Source organism: Mustela erminea, chromosome 17 (genome assembly GCF_009829155.1).
Source record: "Mustela erminea isolate mMusErm1 chromosome 17, mMusErm1.Pri, whole genome shotgun sequence".
In the NCBI taxonomy this organism is placed as follows: Eukaryota; Metazoa; Chordata; class Mammalia; order Carnivora; family Mustelidae; genus Mustela; species Mustela erminea.
The window spans coordinates 5,518,080-5,534,818 of record NC_045630.1 but is presented as its reverse complement, the minus strand read 5'-3'; the positions used below and the strand labels follow the sequence as shown (position 1 = coordinate 5,534,818).

General features: G+C 39.5%; 1 protein-coding gene across 2 annotated transcripts in view; it reads left to right on the top strand.

The window, feature by feature from the left end:
• The first annotated feature begins 5,460 nt into the window (after positions 1-5,460).
• The window catches only part of MAEL (maelstrom spermatogenic transposon silencer), a 38,172-nt gene continuing 26,893 nt past the window's right edge, over positions 5,461-16,739 (top strand). The window contains exons 1-5 of one of the 2 annotated variants that reach the window (XM_032317952.1): positions 5,461-5,792; positions 6,052-6,144; positions 7,654-7,753; positions 8,678-8,833; positions 10,745-10,786. In XM_032317952.1, the coding sequence (XP_032173843.1) occupies positions 5,661-5,792; positions 6,052-6,144; positions 7,654-7,753; positions 8,678-8,833; positions 10,745-10,786 (523 nt within the window). In that variant the 5' untranslated portion in view covers positions 5,461-5,660. The remainder of the gene's footprint in view (positions 5,793-6,051; positions 6,145-7,653; positions 7,754-8,677; positions 8,834-10,744; positions 10,787-16,739) is intronic. The other variant, XM_032317951.1, reaches the window with a different exon arrangement.

The window sequence follows — 16,739 nt, the reverse complement described above, 5'->3', positions numbered from 1 at the left end:
GATGTCACTTTAGTTTAAGCCTCAATTTCCTGTTCTGAAAAATGGGGATGATTCTATAATCTGTTTCACAAGACTGCTGTGAGAAGGAGAAAGAAGATGGCCCTTGTGCAGTGCTTAGCAGAGTCTGACACAGTAGCTTTTGAGGAGCATGAACTGGGATTACTATTATTATCAGCACAGGATACACACTGAACAATGTCAGGGCCTTAATTTAAACGAGCATCAGAAGAAAAACTAGCATTAGGAAAAATATTTTCCTAAAATGCCATGTGTTCTTGGTTTCATAACACCCGGTTGAAAATCTCTTCATACTTCATGTTAAAAACAACAACAACAACAAAAAACAGTAAATGTCTTCCAAGTCTTCAATGGCTTCTTCCCTATATAGGTGAAGTCTAAGTTTCTTACAATGGCCTTGTAATGCCACATGGTTCGGCCCAAATCCCCTTTCCAAAACCCTCTCTATTTTCTTACTTGCCTGTCTCCCTGCACCCACAGACTTGCTTTGCTGTTCCTCACTCACACTTGACATGTGCCCATCTTGGTGTCTCTGCCCGTGCTGTTCCCTCTGCGTGGAAGGCTCTTTGCCCGACATCTTCACAGTTTGCTTCCTCACTTCTTCCACTGTTTGCTTAATTTCATTTTCTCAAATAGGGCCTTTTCTGACCACCCTCAATTTCACCTTCAATCAGTGCCTCTTCCCTTATCCTGCATTATTTTTCTTCACTAGATTTATTGTCCACTAGTGTGTTCAGACATCTTATTATATACAGAGTTGTTTGCTTCTTTCTTGTTTGCATGCCTCACTATGTTATAAGCTTTGTAATGTTTAATGTGTTCTTGGTCCTAAAACTAAGCTTGGTACTCCATAGGCTTTCCATATGTATTTATTGAATAAATTAGGCACTTCTTGTAAATACCCTCTTGTCTTGGTTTCCCTGGTTTTCTCCTTGCTTCTTCAGACATTCCTTTTTAGTCATCTTTGCTGGGTTTTCCTGTTCTGACTTCTCAATGCTGGTGTTCTCGAGGACTCCATCCTAGAAACTTTTTTCCTCTCTTCACTCTCAGCCTAGGTGATCTATTTCATTTCTATGAATTTAAGCACCAACTTTATGTCCAAATTGTTTCCAAATTCTGTCTCTAGTGCAGAATACTAGACGTAGACCACAAACTGCCTACTTGATATCTCCACTTGAATGTATAAGAGGCATTTCAAAATTAACATATCTATAACTAAATTCTTGAATTCCCCCCCCTGCCATTCATACCCCAGCCAAGACCTGCCACCCTCTAGAATTTCAGAATAAGAAGATCAATCTGGGTGGAAAGAGGGAAAACTGACCCATTCACATAGAACTTTACTGTAAGTAAGATTGATGAAAACATCAGTTGTATCAAAGAAGGAGAGGAGCAGGTAATAGAAATTAGGAAGAGCATTGGACCCTCTTTGGTACCAGCACTGTCCTCCCTCCCCAGTTCTTACTATTGCTAGACACGACTTGCCACTGGGTTACTCAAGCCAAAACCCTAGGATTCCTCCTCTTCTTTCACTTCTACATCGAATCCATCAGTTAGTTCTTTTTTCCCAAAGTATAATTTGGAGCCATCATCTCCCTTTCATTTCTCCTGCCTCTTTTCTGTTCTAGGTCACCATCCCCTCTCCCATGGACTTCTGAAGGGACCTCCTATCTGTTCACCCTATGCCCACTTTTACTGCTTTGAACCTATTCTCCACATGGTAACAAGACTGGTCTTCTTCAGCTGTAAACCATATCATGACACTTTTTAAAAATATATCTCTCAATGACCACCCACATACTTAGTAATACTTGAATCCTTGACACTGCCATGTCCAAATTCCTGCTCATCACTCCATCCTCAGCATGTGCCTTCTCCACATGAGAGGACACTGTAACATCAACCAATCTTCTGTCTATTCTGATGATACACCAAACTATTTGTTGTCTGAGACCATTACGTATATTGTTCCCTCCACCTAGAATGCTCTTTTTTAATTCCTTACATGATTAGCTCTATTCTTTCGCAGGCTTTCTTGTTTTAAATGGCATCTCCTCAGAGAGATTTGTCCTGATTACATATTGAAAAATTTAGCACTTAAATCTACATATTGTTTTAAAATGTCAAAATAAGGTAAAGCAATCTTGGCCAAGGTAGAATAACAAGGAATGACTTTATCCAGCATCTTAAAGAACTAAAAGTTTGATCAAATATATAAAACAATGTTTTCAGACACTGGACGTCAAGGAGCCAAGGTGACTAATCCCTGAAAGAACAGAGACAAACAAGGTGAGCCATATGATTGCCCCAGGATGCTGTCTGGAGGGAGTGTCCAGAATGCAACAGGAGGGGTAACCTGGGTAGAGCCCTGTGGTCTCCCTGGGGTTGAGGAGATGGAGTTGGTGTCTAGGTAGGCCACAGTGACTAGAATTTGCAGGGCAGAGTACCAAAAAAGAGAGAACAGTAAAAAGAAAGAGCTCTGGAAATGTGCTAAGGATCTCCCTTCTGAATACTGATCTGTGCATGTGTGGGAGGAAACTATACAGTGCCAGAGAAAGAACAACCTGAAAGGATTAGAAGGAACAATCCTTGAAATTCACACAGGGCTAGAAATAGTTTGTATTTCCATCAGCCAAAACGGAAAAACTTCCAAATTCACGGGTTGTCAGGCAGAGTACTAAGAAGGGTATTATATCAGCAAAGGAGAAAATTAGCCCTAAAGGTTGCTCTGATACCAAATTACAGAGCATAAAAGCAAGACTCAAAAAGAAGGAAAAACTATACTCCAACGGTTTCCAACTGTTTCCATAACATAACTCTGTCCCAGAAAAAGCACAAGAATATTTATAAGAATACAAAAATATGCAGCACTCAAAAAGATAAAATCTACAATTGTCATCAAATCAAATTTTACCAAGCTTGCAAAGAAGCAGTAAGGAGAAAAATCAATCAGTAGAACCAGACCCAGAAACGACACAGATGAGGGACTCCACAGATAAGGACAGTAAGAGTTATTGTAACTAATTCTTTGTTGATTTGGATGCCTTTTATTTCTTTTTGTTGTCTGATTGCTGAGGCTAGAACCTCTAGTACTATGCTGAACAATAGTGGTGATAATGGACATCTGTGTGGTGTTCCTGACCTTGGGGGAAAAGCTTTCAGTTTCAGTTTTTCCCCATTGAGAATGAAATTTGCTGTGGGCTTTTCATATACAGCTTGTATGGTATTGAGGTATATTCCCTCTATCCCTACACTGTGGAAGCATTTAATCAAGAAAGGATGCTGTATTTTGTCAGATGCTTTTCTGCATCTATTGAGAGGATATTATGGCTCTTGTCTTTTTTTTTAAATTAATGTAGTGTATCACATCAATTGATTTGCAGATGTTGAAACTTACAGTCCAGGAATACATCCCACTTGGGTGTGGTGAATAATCCTTTTCATGCATCCTACTGGCTAGTATCTTGTTGAGAATTTTTGCATCTGTGCTCTGTAAATCTCCTTTTTGGTAGGACCTTTGTCTGGTTTGGGGATCAAGGTAATGCTAACCTCTAAAATGAGTTTGGAAGTTTCCCTTCTGTTTCTATTTTTTGAAACCACTTCATAAGAATAGGTATTAGTTCTTTAAATGTTTGGTAGAATTCCCCTGGGAAGCCATCTGGCCCTGGACTCCTGTTTGTTGGGACACTTTTTATGACTGCTTCAATTTCTTTGCTGGTTATGGGTCTGTTCAGGTTTTCTATGTCTTCCTGTTTCAGTTTTGGTAGTTTATAAGTTCCCAGGAATGCATCCATTTCTCCCAGATTGCCTAATTTGTTGGCATATAGTTGCTCATATGTTCTTATAATTGTATTTTCTTAGTGTTGGTTGTGATCTCTCCTCTTTCATTCATGATTTTAAAAATTTGGGTCCTTTCTCTTTTCTTTTTGGTGAGTCTGGCTAGGGGTTTATTAATCTTATTAATTCTTTCAAGGAACCAGCTCTTAGTTTTGTTGGTCTGTTCTGTTCTGTTCTTTTTTTTTTTTTCTATATCATTGATTTCTGCCCTAATCTTTATTATTTCTCTTCTCCTACTGGATTTAAGCTTTATTTGGCGTTCTTTTTCCAGCTCCTTTTGATGCAATGTTAGGTTGTATATTTAAGACTTTTCCTGTTTCTTGAGAAAGGTCTGTATTGTAATATACTTTTCTCTTAGGACCACCTTTGGTGCAGCCCAAACATTCTGAAATTTCATTCTTTCATTTTTATTCGCCTCTATGTATTTTTTAAATTCTTAATTTCTTGGTTGACCCATTCAGTCACAGTGATTTGAAGGGGCACATGCACCCCAATGTTTATAACAGCAATGTCCACAATAGCCAAACTATGCAAAGAGGTGAAATGTCCATCAACTGATGAATGGATGAAGAAGTTTCGGTATATATACTATGTAATATTACACAGCCATCACAAAGAATGAAATCTTGCCATTTGCAATGATGCAGATGTAACTAGAGGGTATTATGCTAAGTGAAATAAGTCAGTCAGAGAAAGATAAATGCCATTTGACTTCACTCATGTGAAATGAAACAGATGAACATAGGGAAAGAAAAGAAAAAATAAAAGAAGATGAAAATAGAGAGGAGGCAACCCATAAGAGAAGCTGAACTCTAGGAAACAAACAGGGTTGCTGGAAGGGACGTGGCTGGGGACACAGGATAATTGGGTGATGGGCATTAAGGAAGGCATTTGATGTAATGAACACTGGGTGTTACATGCAACAGATGAATCACTAAATTCTACTAATAATACAGTATATGTTAACTAAATTAAACTTAAAGAATAAAAAGAAAACAAAGAAGATGCAGTGGAAACAAAAACTTTCATAGTAGCTCCAAATACATACCAGGAATAAAACTAACAAAAAAAAAAAAAATGACACAACCTTTAGGAGGAAACCTATAAAATTTTATTCAAGGACATTATTTAAATCTAGCTTATTGTACATTTTCTTCCTAACACATTAAAATTTGCCTTAAAAAAACACATATTCTTTACAACTATAAGTAGTGTAACTTAAGAATGGGGGAAACACAAAAAAGCAGTAACCCAAAAAAGCCCCTACTGGTTGATGCACTTGTTTCATCATCTTCCCCTCAAACTCTCCCCACCGGACTGTAAACTTCCGGAAGGAAAAGACCTTGTTTATCGCGCTCCTCACTCTGTCCCCCACCCAACACCTCCCAGTGCTCGGCCCAGAGGCGGCCTTTTACAGTTAAAAAACACGAAAGACCTTGAACCACTCTCCAGACCTCTTTCCCTCTACCGGCTTTGACACATATTACGCAATAATGCAGAGGAACGGCGCCAGACCTTCCACGTGACAGCACGCCCACCAACGCCTCATCCCAGCCAATCAGAATGCTTTGTGCCTGTGACCACGCTCGCCGCTCCACCCCACCCCCACGGCCCCACGAGTCAGTCTCAGGCTGTTTGCCTCCCAGCGAGGCCAGTGCGGCTGCGCAACGCGCCCTGATTGGTCGAGAGCTGTAGGCCTTCGCGCGCAGGCGCCGGCCTCGGTTACTAAGGGCGGGAGCCCGGCGAGGGCGCCGGCGGCTTGTGGTGTCTCCGGCGCACGTCGTCGAATCCTGGCCTCGCTCGCCATGCCAAACCGCAGGGCCAGCCGTAATGCCTACTATTTCTTTGTGCAGGAGAAGATCCCCGAGTTACGGAGGCGAGGCCTGCCTGTGGCTCGCGTCGCTGATGCCATCCCCTACTGCTCTGCTGACTGGGCGGTGAGACTGGGGGGAGTGGGGGGCAGGGGGGCTCTGGGCGGGGGCAGACCAGGCAGTTGGGCAGTGGGAGGGCGAGGCGACGAGGAGGCCAGGGACGCCTCGGGCCTTGCTGGAGGGAAGGGAAGCCTCCCTGTTCCCGCCCCGGGGCAAACCAGCGCCGGGACCACCTGTGCGGTCTACGCTTCCGCCCCAGGGGCCCAGGGCGCTCGGAACTCATTGCTGTTTCTCTCCTCTCTCAACCCCCTTCAATGTCCCCAAGCTTTTGAGGGAGGAAGAAAAGGAGAAATATGCAGAAATGGCTCGAGAGTGGAGAGCAGCCCAGGGAAGGGACGCTGGGCCTTCCGAGAAGCAGGTAAGGTTGGCCCGAGACGAGCAGCTCCCGGCCGGGGCCACAGGCGGGTTCGCCAGATGCTGAGCGAGCGGGTGAAGCCAAGGGTGGGCTGGTGGGTGATTCCTGAGTGCAAAGAAGAATTTTTCTTTTTTTCCCCCCTGGTGTTAGGGCGCCTGTTAAAAAGCCAGCAGGTTCCCTAACTGGGGCACGTGTTGTTACTTGGTGGTGAAAGGCTGGGGGAATCCCTGTTGGGAACCCTGCATCGGTAAATCATGGTCAGTGATGAGAGTGTTGGTTTTAAGGTTTGTACTGCGTGAACTCTAAGGGCTCCTTTCAAACCCCTTTATGATTAAAGACCCCCCCCCCTTTACTTTATGTTTAAAAGTAGCTTGGATCGCCCTGAGTTCTCTCTTTTTCAATGAACCTGGAACCAGGCACGCTGTTGTGTTTAAAAAGTTGAAATAACATGGGGCGCCTGGGTGGCTCAGTGGGTTGAGCCGCTGCCTTTGGCTCAGGTCATGGTCTCAGGGCCCTGGGATCAAGCCCCGCATGGGGCTCTCTGCTCAGCGGGGAGCCTGCTTCCTCCTCTCTCTCTGCCTGCCTCTCTGCCTACTGTCATCTCTGTCTGTCAAATAAATAAATAAAATCTTTAAAATAAAATAAAAAGTTGAAATAACAAAACCTGCCCACGCTGGTGAATGCTAGTGTGCCGTATAGGTAAGAGTGGAATGAAGTTGATTCGAATAAACTTACACGTCGTAGAAGGATAAAGTACTCAATACAGATGTTCTTGACTTGTATGGGGAAATTCAGCGTAATTGTCGACTTTTCCCCTCCCTCCGCGTTCTTTCCATTCTTACATAGTGAAATTCCATTCTTGAAACTGTCAACATTGGGTTGAAATTCAAGAGAGCTTTGCTTGCTTTTGGTGTGAGAGATTTTTATTTTGTAGGTGTATGTTTGGGTAGAAGCTCTAATTGGTTGAACTGTACTTATATAGGGGAACCTTGCCTTTTTTTTATTTAACTGTAATTTCTTATAAGACATTTCCCCTCAAAATGTAAGCCATGTTGTATACGTACCTCATTGGGTCAGCATGATTGAGTTGTTAGTTTAAGTGAAAAACAATTTAGAGAACTTTGTCGAATGATGTCCTTTTGGCCACTGGGCTCAGTGACTCCGTGGGATTATTTTAGATTACAAATCTATGATCACATGGTCACTTCTGTGACTCAGTGGGATTAATTTAGATTATCAGTAGTGGGAAATGGTTTTCAGCAGTAGTTGAATTGGTTGTTTACCACTCACCTTTTGATTCAGAATATTTATATATTTTTGCCCTTGTCTCTTTGGGTGTTGGTGTCATTGACAAATACATATTGACAAATGCGTGCATATTTACTCATTGGGCTCATTCATTACTGAAGTAATCTGTGAACTGTTTTTCAGTTACTTTGCTAAATTTAAATATTTGTATAAAGTGCCCAGTAAAAGTTTGAGTATGTGACAAATTATTTTCTTTCTCTTTAGAAACCTGTTTCCACTCCACTGAGGTGGCCAGGCATGCTTGTACCAAGGCAGAATGTTTCACCCCCTGATATTTCAAATTTGTCTCTAAAAAGTGATCAAGGTAGAGTAATTCTAAAAGCAAAACGCTTAGATAAATGTGGGTGCTCAAGACACTGTGATATAGTGATGAGTAATTATGTGTTCTGTTCATTTTGATCCTGCATTTCAGAGTAATTGACTACCAGTGTTCAAATATGGTGGTGCTAAAGTTGTGAAAGATCGGGTAATTTGCATTTGTTGAAATAACAGTGGAGAGATTTTGTTGTGTTTTATACAAAAAATCGGGTTTCTTGGTTAATAACTGCTTTTTATGTTAATAAATATACTTCATATATTTAAGTGTTTATAGCTAGACCTTTAAATCCATATAAATTATAAAGAGGTTGAACTATTGAGCTAGCCTAGAAAAGAACTTACCTAATAAGAATCCTCATTATTCCTTCTGGCTTGTTTTGTGTTCTGAATTTGTTGAAAATTAATAAACTTTTAACAGTCTTAAATGTGGTCAATCCTGTTAAGTAAGACTCTTCACATTCTCATCAAGTATTTATTGGTGCTCTTGTGTATATTGGGTAAAGGTGAAGAGTGAACTAAATTGTCCATAGTTTATATCAGAGTTTTTCTATACTGATTCTACTTGGCTTTATTTCCCGAACCTCTCATATTTGTTGAATATGGGTCACAGCTTTTCTTAAGTCATTCCTAAAATTCAGGGCTTATGTTTAGCTAAATTATGTAGAGCTGGCTGCAAGTTTGAATAATTTTGTTGCTTCATGCAGAGTGGTTACCACTGTAATTCTTGATAAGTGTAATAAAAATTTTGATTCATTTATCTGGTACAAATGATCAGTTTTCTTTTTTCCAGCTCTTAGGATTATAGGAGCACAAGGAAAATGGTTCTAAAACTTTTGCTTTTGTGGAGGAGTTAACTCACAACTGTTTGTGTAGTCTTACCTTTTTTTTTTTTTATTTCTTTCTTTCTTAGCTCTGCTTGGAGGCATTTTCTATTTTTTGAACATTTTTAGCCATGGCGAGCTACCTCCGCACTGTGCACAGCGCTTCCTCCCTTGTGAAATAGGCTGTGTAAAATACTCTCTCCAGGAAGGTATTATGGCTGATTTCCATAGGTTTATAAATCCTGGTAAGTAGTCGGAGTGAGTAGATGGTAAATCTTTTTTTTTTTTTAAGATCTTATTTATTTATTTCTCAGAGAGAATGAGCACAGGCAGAGGCAGAAGGAGAAGCAGGCTTCCCGCTGAGCGAGGAGCCCAATGTGGGACCTGATCCCAGGATGCTGGGATCATGACCTGAGCTAAATGAAGGCAGCCGCTCAACCAACTGAGCCATCCAGGAGTCCCTAGATGCTAAATCTTAAAACACCATGCATTTGATCTTGACTTTACTTAACAGTATTTGTTTTCTTAAGAGCTGACATATAGTTCTTAAAGTGTAATAAAGACCTGAACATAATTGGTTGAGCTAGGTGTTTACACAGAGTTTTTTAGTTTAAGTTTTTAACCTCAAGAAAGTGTTAGAATTGGGTGGATAGTATGCCTGAAAATGTGTTTGTTGTTTGCTTACCTGTGGCCTTGCATCTTGGAATTTTTTAAAAGTTTTTTATGCCTTTGCTCTTTTATTTCTTTAATCCATCCCTCACTTCGGACATCACAAGCTTTTAACTTATGGTTGTTTTGTAACTTTGAGCAAAGTTATTAACCTTTCTGAACTTATTAGCTTATCTGTAAATTGGAAATAATACCTATTGTTGCCTGGTCTAAGGAATACAAGAGAAGGTACGGAAATAGCCTGATACTTGAGAGTCTCTCGGATGTTCTCAACAGCTCTTCTGGCTTCTCCACCCCTGCAAACCCAGAAGCAGTGAAGGCATAGGATTCAGTTAGGTTCCCAAGAGGGTAGTTACAGGACCAGTATACCTTTAAAGGCAAGTAGGAGAAATCTCTAGGGAGAAGAGTGAAGGGAGGATAGAGATTGGGGAAAAAAAGAACTTCATCTTTAGTTTTGTCAGTTGCTTTCAAATTCATTAGAATAATCCAGTGCTTTTTCTTGTGTTTTCATGACAGAGAAACTAATCATCCTGCTCACACTTGTGAGAGCTGCTCCTTAGGATAAATTAATAACTGCTTTTCTTTACACAGTTGTAACACTTTGAAAAGATTGAATTTAGAGACTTTTTTTAAGCTATAAATACATGAGGCTCTATGTTAAGGCGCCTCTTTTTAAAATTTTTTAAATTTTTACTTTATTAACCTATAATGTATTATTTGTTTCAGGGATACAGGTCTGTGAATCATCAGTCTTACACAATTCACAGCACTCACCATGGCCCATACCCTCCCCAGGGTCCATCACCCAACCACCCTCTCCCTACCACCCTCCTCTCCTCCAGGAATCCTCAGTTTGTTTCCTGAAGTTAAGAGTCTCTTACGGTTTGTCTCCCTCCCTGGTCCCATCTTGTTTCATTTTTTCCCTTCCTACCCCCCCAACCCCCACCCTGCCTCTCAAATTCCTCATATCAGAGAGATCATATGATAATTGTCTGTCTTTGATTGACTTATTTTGCTTAGCATAATACCCTTTAGTTCCATCCACGCCATTGCAAATGGCAAGATTTCAGGGTTTTTGATGGCTGCATAATATTCACTGTATGTGTGTATATATATATATATATATATATATACCATGTCTTCTTTATCCATTCATCTGTTGATGGACGTCTAGGTGCTTTCCATAGTTTGGCTGTTGTGGACTTCGCTGCTATAAACATTCGGGTGCACGTGTCCTGTTAAGAGGCCTCTTTATCTACTATTTCTTTTCTGTAAGGAGTAACTTTCCTTTTAAAGTAGTTTAGATAATATACCAAAATTCTTTTTAATAGTTCTCATTCTTTGGTTAAGAAAAACAGTAACTTCTATGAAAGTTTAATTTTTTTGTATTTTCACATTACCTATCTGTGTTATGACTTGGTCATCCTATGATACATGACTATAGCAAAACCAGAGGGCTTTTCTCAACAAAATATTTTGTATTACAGGTGAAATTCCACGAGGATTTCGGTTTCATTGTCAAGCTGCAAGTAAGTATAAGGGAATGGGGTAGAATAATAGACACTGTATGTGTCTGTACCTGGTTAAGACTTACTGCTTTAGGGCACCTGGGTGGCTCAGAGGCTTAAGCCTCTGCCTTTGGATCAGGTCATGGTCTCAGGGTCCTGGGATCAAGCCTTGCATCCAGCTCTCTGCTCAGCAGGGAGCCTGCTTCCCCCCTCTCTCTCTGCCTACCTCTCTGCCTACTTGGGATCTCTGTGTGTCAAATAAATAAAATCTTAAAAAGAGTTACTGCTTTACATGGACACATAAAACTTAAGTTGGGGGAATAACATCCTTATTGTTGGAGAATCCTCATAGAAATGGTAGATGGTGTATGTGAGCCTTAAAACCTTCAAAAACTTTAAAACTTTAATATTAAATAGACTTATGGGATACCAAAGTATATGAATGTGTACCTAAGCTCTGAACTAAACTCTTCTATGAAATAGGTTTTAACTAGTTTCCTCTGTGATTAGAATGAAAATCATAATAGTTTTATTTTTAACTTACATTCAGAAGTGTAATTGTTTTAATAAGTTGTTTTTTTAAAAATGTAGACAACTAGCAGACAACAATTAGAAGTAAGTTTTTCAAATCTGCTATAACAAGCAGCTATTTTATTTGTAATGCTGTTCTTTACAAATGAGAATATTTTAGAATTCCTTTGTCTTCTGAGTTTTTACAGGTCTTAGTGAAAAATATGTACTAGACCTTTTTATTTGCTTGCTTGCTTGGAATCAGGGCAGTAGACTTTGGAACAAGGCAAGGGCAAATTTTTATAGTTGGTCCCTTTATAGCCTTGAATGAAAAACAGTTTATAATACAGAAGAAAAATTCCGTTGTAGATTTTGAAGTGTGAACTGAGCTAATCTCCCCATGTGTTACATCCTCTGAGGTTATTCACCAAATAGGTTGTGGGAAGACAAAAACAGAAGTTTAGCTGGCGAATTAACTACATTTTTACTTAAGCTGTTTCTGGTTTGTTCATCTTTGAGTGCATTTGAGACTCATTTGTGAGAGTGCCACTGGCTTTACTGTTTATTATCTTGGTTCTGATAAATACTTGATTTTAAAGCAGTTTTTAAGGCTTATTTTTACATTTTCTTCTTTTTTTTTTTTTAAAGATTTTATTTATTTATTTGACAGAGGGAGATCACAAGCAGGCAGAGAGGCAGGCAGAGAGAGAGGAGGAAGCAGGCTCCCTGCTGAGCAGAGAGCCCCATGCGGGGCTTGATCCCAGGACTCTGAGATCATGATCTGAGCCAAAGGCAGTGGCTTAACCCACTGAGCCACCCAGGCGCCCCTTATTTTTACATTTTCAAGTTAACCAGTTTAACAGAAACCTATTAAAGATTCTAGGAATGTTTTCTTAACTTACTTTTCAAACTACTTAAAATTGGTCACAGTCTCACTCAGGAAAGCTCACTGGTAAGCCACTTTGGAGCTCACCAGTTTAGACAGGCCTTAAATTGCCAACTTGGTTACCCTTGGAAGTGTGCCAGCTAAAGAAGGTAAATAAATGATTGTATTAAAGGGATGGCCATGTTGATATAGTAACTAAAAATGCTTATGCTGGGGTGCCTCAGTGGGTTAAAGCCTCTGTCTTTGGCTTGGGTCGTGATCCTAGAGTCCTGGGATCAAGCCCCACATTGGGCTCTCTGCTTAGCAGGGAGCCTGCTTCCTCCTCTCTCTCTCTGCCTGCCTTTCTGCCTACTTGCAATCTCTGTCAAATAAAATCTTTTTTAAAAATGCTTATGCTGATGTAATCAGCCTGATGCTTAGGAAAAGATGGTTTTTCATAGAGGAATATACACTGAAGCAGATGTACATGTGGATGAAGAGTGAGTAGAAGCTAAGGAACGTGCGTGTAGATCTTTCACATGCTCCCGTGCTGTTCTCTGGCCTTTTATGAAACCGCGTAAGTGAGAGTAACTGAAGACTTCATAGATGGGCGTTACGGTTTAGCACATTAGATTCAAAGAATTTCAAATCTGGAGAAGGTATTGATACAGAATCTGTTGATCTCCCCACCCACACTGCCATGTTTTTCTTGGAAGCGGTACTTCTGGTTCTGTATGAATTTGTAGGGTTGAAAGGTCTTTGTCCTCATTCTCCCCCACTTCAAGAATTCTGATTCCATATTATTGCTTAGTCTCTTCATTCTTAATCATTTATTTACTTGAAAGCCATAGAGCATAGTTTTTAAGTTTTGTTTTTCATATCCAAGTTCTTAATTCACCTGACTTTGACTTCTGTATGGTGTGAAGTAGAGATTTTTTTCTTTCCTTTTTTTTTCCTCACATGGCTAATCCATTGTCTCCACATCATTCATCCAACAATCAGTTTGTCTGTCAGTATGTGGTGCCGCATTTTCTTGATGCCTGCATCTTTTCCGTATCTTTTATTTTGTTCTATTGGTCTACTTGGTTTTTGGTATCTATACTGTTAAATACAGCATTTTAATACTTAGCCAAGCTTCTTCACTTTGTTTTGGAACATTATTCTTGACTTTTTGATTACCTTTAAATCTTCAGATTATTTTGGAGAAAACTGGCAGCTTCTTGATATTCTGTCTGTGAACAGGGGTCTACTCTTATTTTTTTAGATCTGTAATGCCTTACAATACTTAAAATTTTCTTCACATTGATCTTAATATCTTGTTAAATTTATAGCTTATAAATTTTGTTATAAGTTACATCTCTTAAAATTATATTTTTATTTACTTTTGCATTTAAGTTTTATTTAGTCATTGCTAAGCTATAATTGAGTTTTTAGTGAATTCCTTATATAGTCCTATCTGCGAAATGACTTTTTTCTAATCTATTTTTTATTTAAAACTTTAAAAATTTGTCTTAGTTCTGGCTAGGAACTCTGTAGTTTCTAATGTTTCACCAGTGAGTATGCTGTTCACTGTGCTTTTTGTTTTGTTCCTTCTCATGTTTTGTATGCACTCTTGATCCTGGTAAAGAAGTTCCCTTCTATTCTCAGTTTGGTTAGAGATACCAGTTGCACATTATAGTGAGTGGTTTTTTGGTGTCTCATGTGATTTGTGTCTTTTGTTCATCTAGTAATTTGTTAACCAACCTTCCATTCCAGCGGTAAACCGAGCATAGTCCCTATATAGCTCTTAAATTGGTTTGCTAATATTTTGCCATCCTAACATGGGTTAGAGAATGTGTCTTCAGTTTTTTTAATTTACCTTGGGTTATTTTTTAATGGTTTTGCTGAAATTATCAATATTTTTTATTTTCCTGAACATATAAAGTCTTATGTCTGATAACCCTATTATAGAGATCTTCTTTATGGATCTGTTGGTTATCTTGATGTTCAGTCAAGGTATCAGATCTCTTGCTATGTCTCATTATTTTTGAGTGCTGAACAGTAGATATAAAAACTTGTTATTCCTCTTAAAAAAAATTATGATTGATTTTTGTCAGAAGATGGCTATTGCTGCTAGCCATCTGAAAGTACCTTAATCCAATTTCAGAGATTGAGATAATACAAAATTGGGTTCAGATATTTTAAGAATGCCATCTATTCCTAGTTGATCTCTAAAAAGCGGGGAACAGTAGATTACTACCAAAGGATCATCTGTGAAATTTGTAATTGACTTCATGGCATAAACAATGGAAACCAGAAGACAATTGTATATATTAAGTATGTAATGAAAAGGTATTCAAGTAATATTGGAGTATTATTTTTTGAAGATATTATTATTATTTTTTAATTTTTAATTTTTTATAAACATATATTTTTATCCCCAGGGGTACAGGTCTGTGAATCACCAGGTTTACACTCTTCACAGCTATCACCAAAGCACATACCCTCCCCAATGTCCATAATCCCACCCCCTTCTCCCAAACCCCCTCCCCCCAGCAGCCCTCAGTTTGTTTTGTGAGATTAAGAGTCACTTATGGTTTGTCTCCCTCCCAATCCCATCTTGTTTCATTTATTCTTCTCCTACCCACTTAAGCCCCCATGTTGCATCACCACTTCCTCATATCAGGGAGATCATATGATAGTTGTCTTTCTCTGCTTGACTTATTTCACTAAGCATGATACGCTCTAGTTCCATCCATGTTGTCGCAAATGGCAAGATTTCATTTCTTTTGATGGCTGCATAGTATTCCATTGTGTATATATACCACATCTTCTTGATCCATTCATCTGTTGATGGACATCTAGGTTCTTTCCATAGTTTGGCTATTGTGGACATTGCTGCTATAAACATTCGGGTGCATGTGCCCCTTTGGATCACTACGTTTGTATCTTTAGGGTAATTACCCAATAGTGCAATTGCTGGGTCATAGGGCAGTTCTATTTTCAACATTTTGAGGAACCTCCATGCTGTTTTCCAGAGTGGCTACACCAGCTTGCATTCCCACCAACAGTGTAGGAGAGTTCCCCTTTCTCCGCATCCTCGCCAGCATCTGTCATTTCCTGACTTGTTTATTTTAGCCATTCTGACTGGTGTGAGGTGATATCTCATTGTGGTTTTGATTTGTATTTCCCTGATGCCGAGTGATATGGAGCACTTTTTCATGTGTCTGTTGGCCATCTGGATGTCGTCTTTGCAGAAATGTCTGTTCATGTCCTCTGCCCATTTCTTGATTGGATTATTTGTTCTTTGGGTGTTGAGTTTGCTAAGTTCTTTATAGATTCTGGACACTAGTCCTTTATCTGATATGTCATTTGCAAATATCTTCTCCCATTCTGTCAGTTGTCTTTTGATTTTGTTAACTGTTTCCTTTGCTGTGCAAAAGCTTTTGATCTTGATGAAATCCCAATAGTTCATTTTTGCCCTTGCTTCCCTTGCCTTTGGCGTTGTTCCTAGGAAGATGTTGCTGCGCCTGAGATCAAAGAGGTTGCTGCCTGTGTTCTCCTCAAGGATTTTGATGGATTCCTTTTGCACATTGAGGTCCTTCATCCATTTTGAGTCTATTTTTGTGTGTGGTGTAAGGAAGTGGTCCAATTTCATTTTTCTGCATGTGGCTGTCCAATTTTCCCAGCACCATTTATTGAAGAGGCTGTCTTTTTTCCATTGGACATTCTTTCCTGCTTTGTCGAAGATTAGTTGACTGTAGAGTTGAGGGTCTATTTCTGGGCTCTCTATTCTGTTCCATTGATCTATGTGTCTGTTTTTGTGCCAATACCATGTGAAGATATTATTTTTAAGTAATCTCTATACTCAATGTGGAGCTTGAACCCACAACCCAAAGACCAAGAGTCAAAACCTGCTCCACCGATGTAGCCAGCCAGGGTCTTTGGAGTAATATTTTTAATTCTTACAAGTTTAGGTCTGTTGAGAACTGCTCATTTTCTAGGACTCTAAATCTCCTCTTCCAGAACTGGTAAATGCCCAGATTACCAGTGAACCCAAATGCCAGAATCAAGCTCTCTAGCATTTCTTCCTCTCCTGGATTTTGGACCCGTAATTCCTTACTGCAGTTTTATCTCAGCAGTGCTTTCAAGCAGGTGTTTCATTTATTCAGCTTTTCTCTAATCTGTCATTATCAGCAATTGTATCTTCTGTATCCTTTTTTTATAACTATATGCTACAATTAATAATTTGATCTCCTCAGATATAAGCATGATTATTTAAAATCTGTGCTGAATAACTTGGGTAGCTGGAATACCTTTGGATCTCTTCCTGTCAAATTTGGTTTGGTTTCATCCTTTTTTCTTCATATACCTGTTTATTCATATAGACTGAAAAAAATTGGTTTTGAGTATGACAGATTTATTGGTATTTAAGATTTATTTTCGAGCAGGAGGGAGGAGAGGGAGAGAGAGAATCTTGAGCAGACTCCCCATTGAAATTTGGAGCCCAGCATGGGGCTCAATCTTGGGACCCCAAGATCATGACCAGAGAAATCAAGAGTTGGGCACATAAGCAACTGAGCCACCCAGGTGCCCCAGATATACTGGTATTGTCGTAAA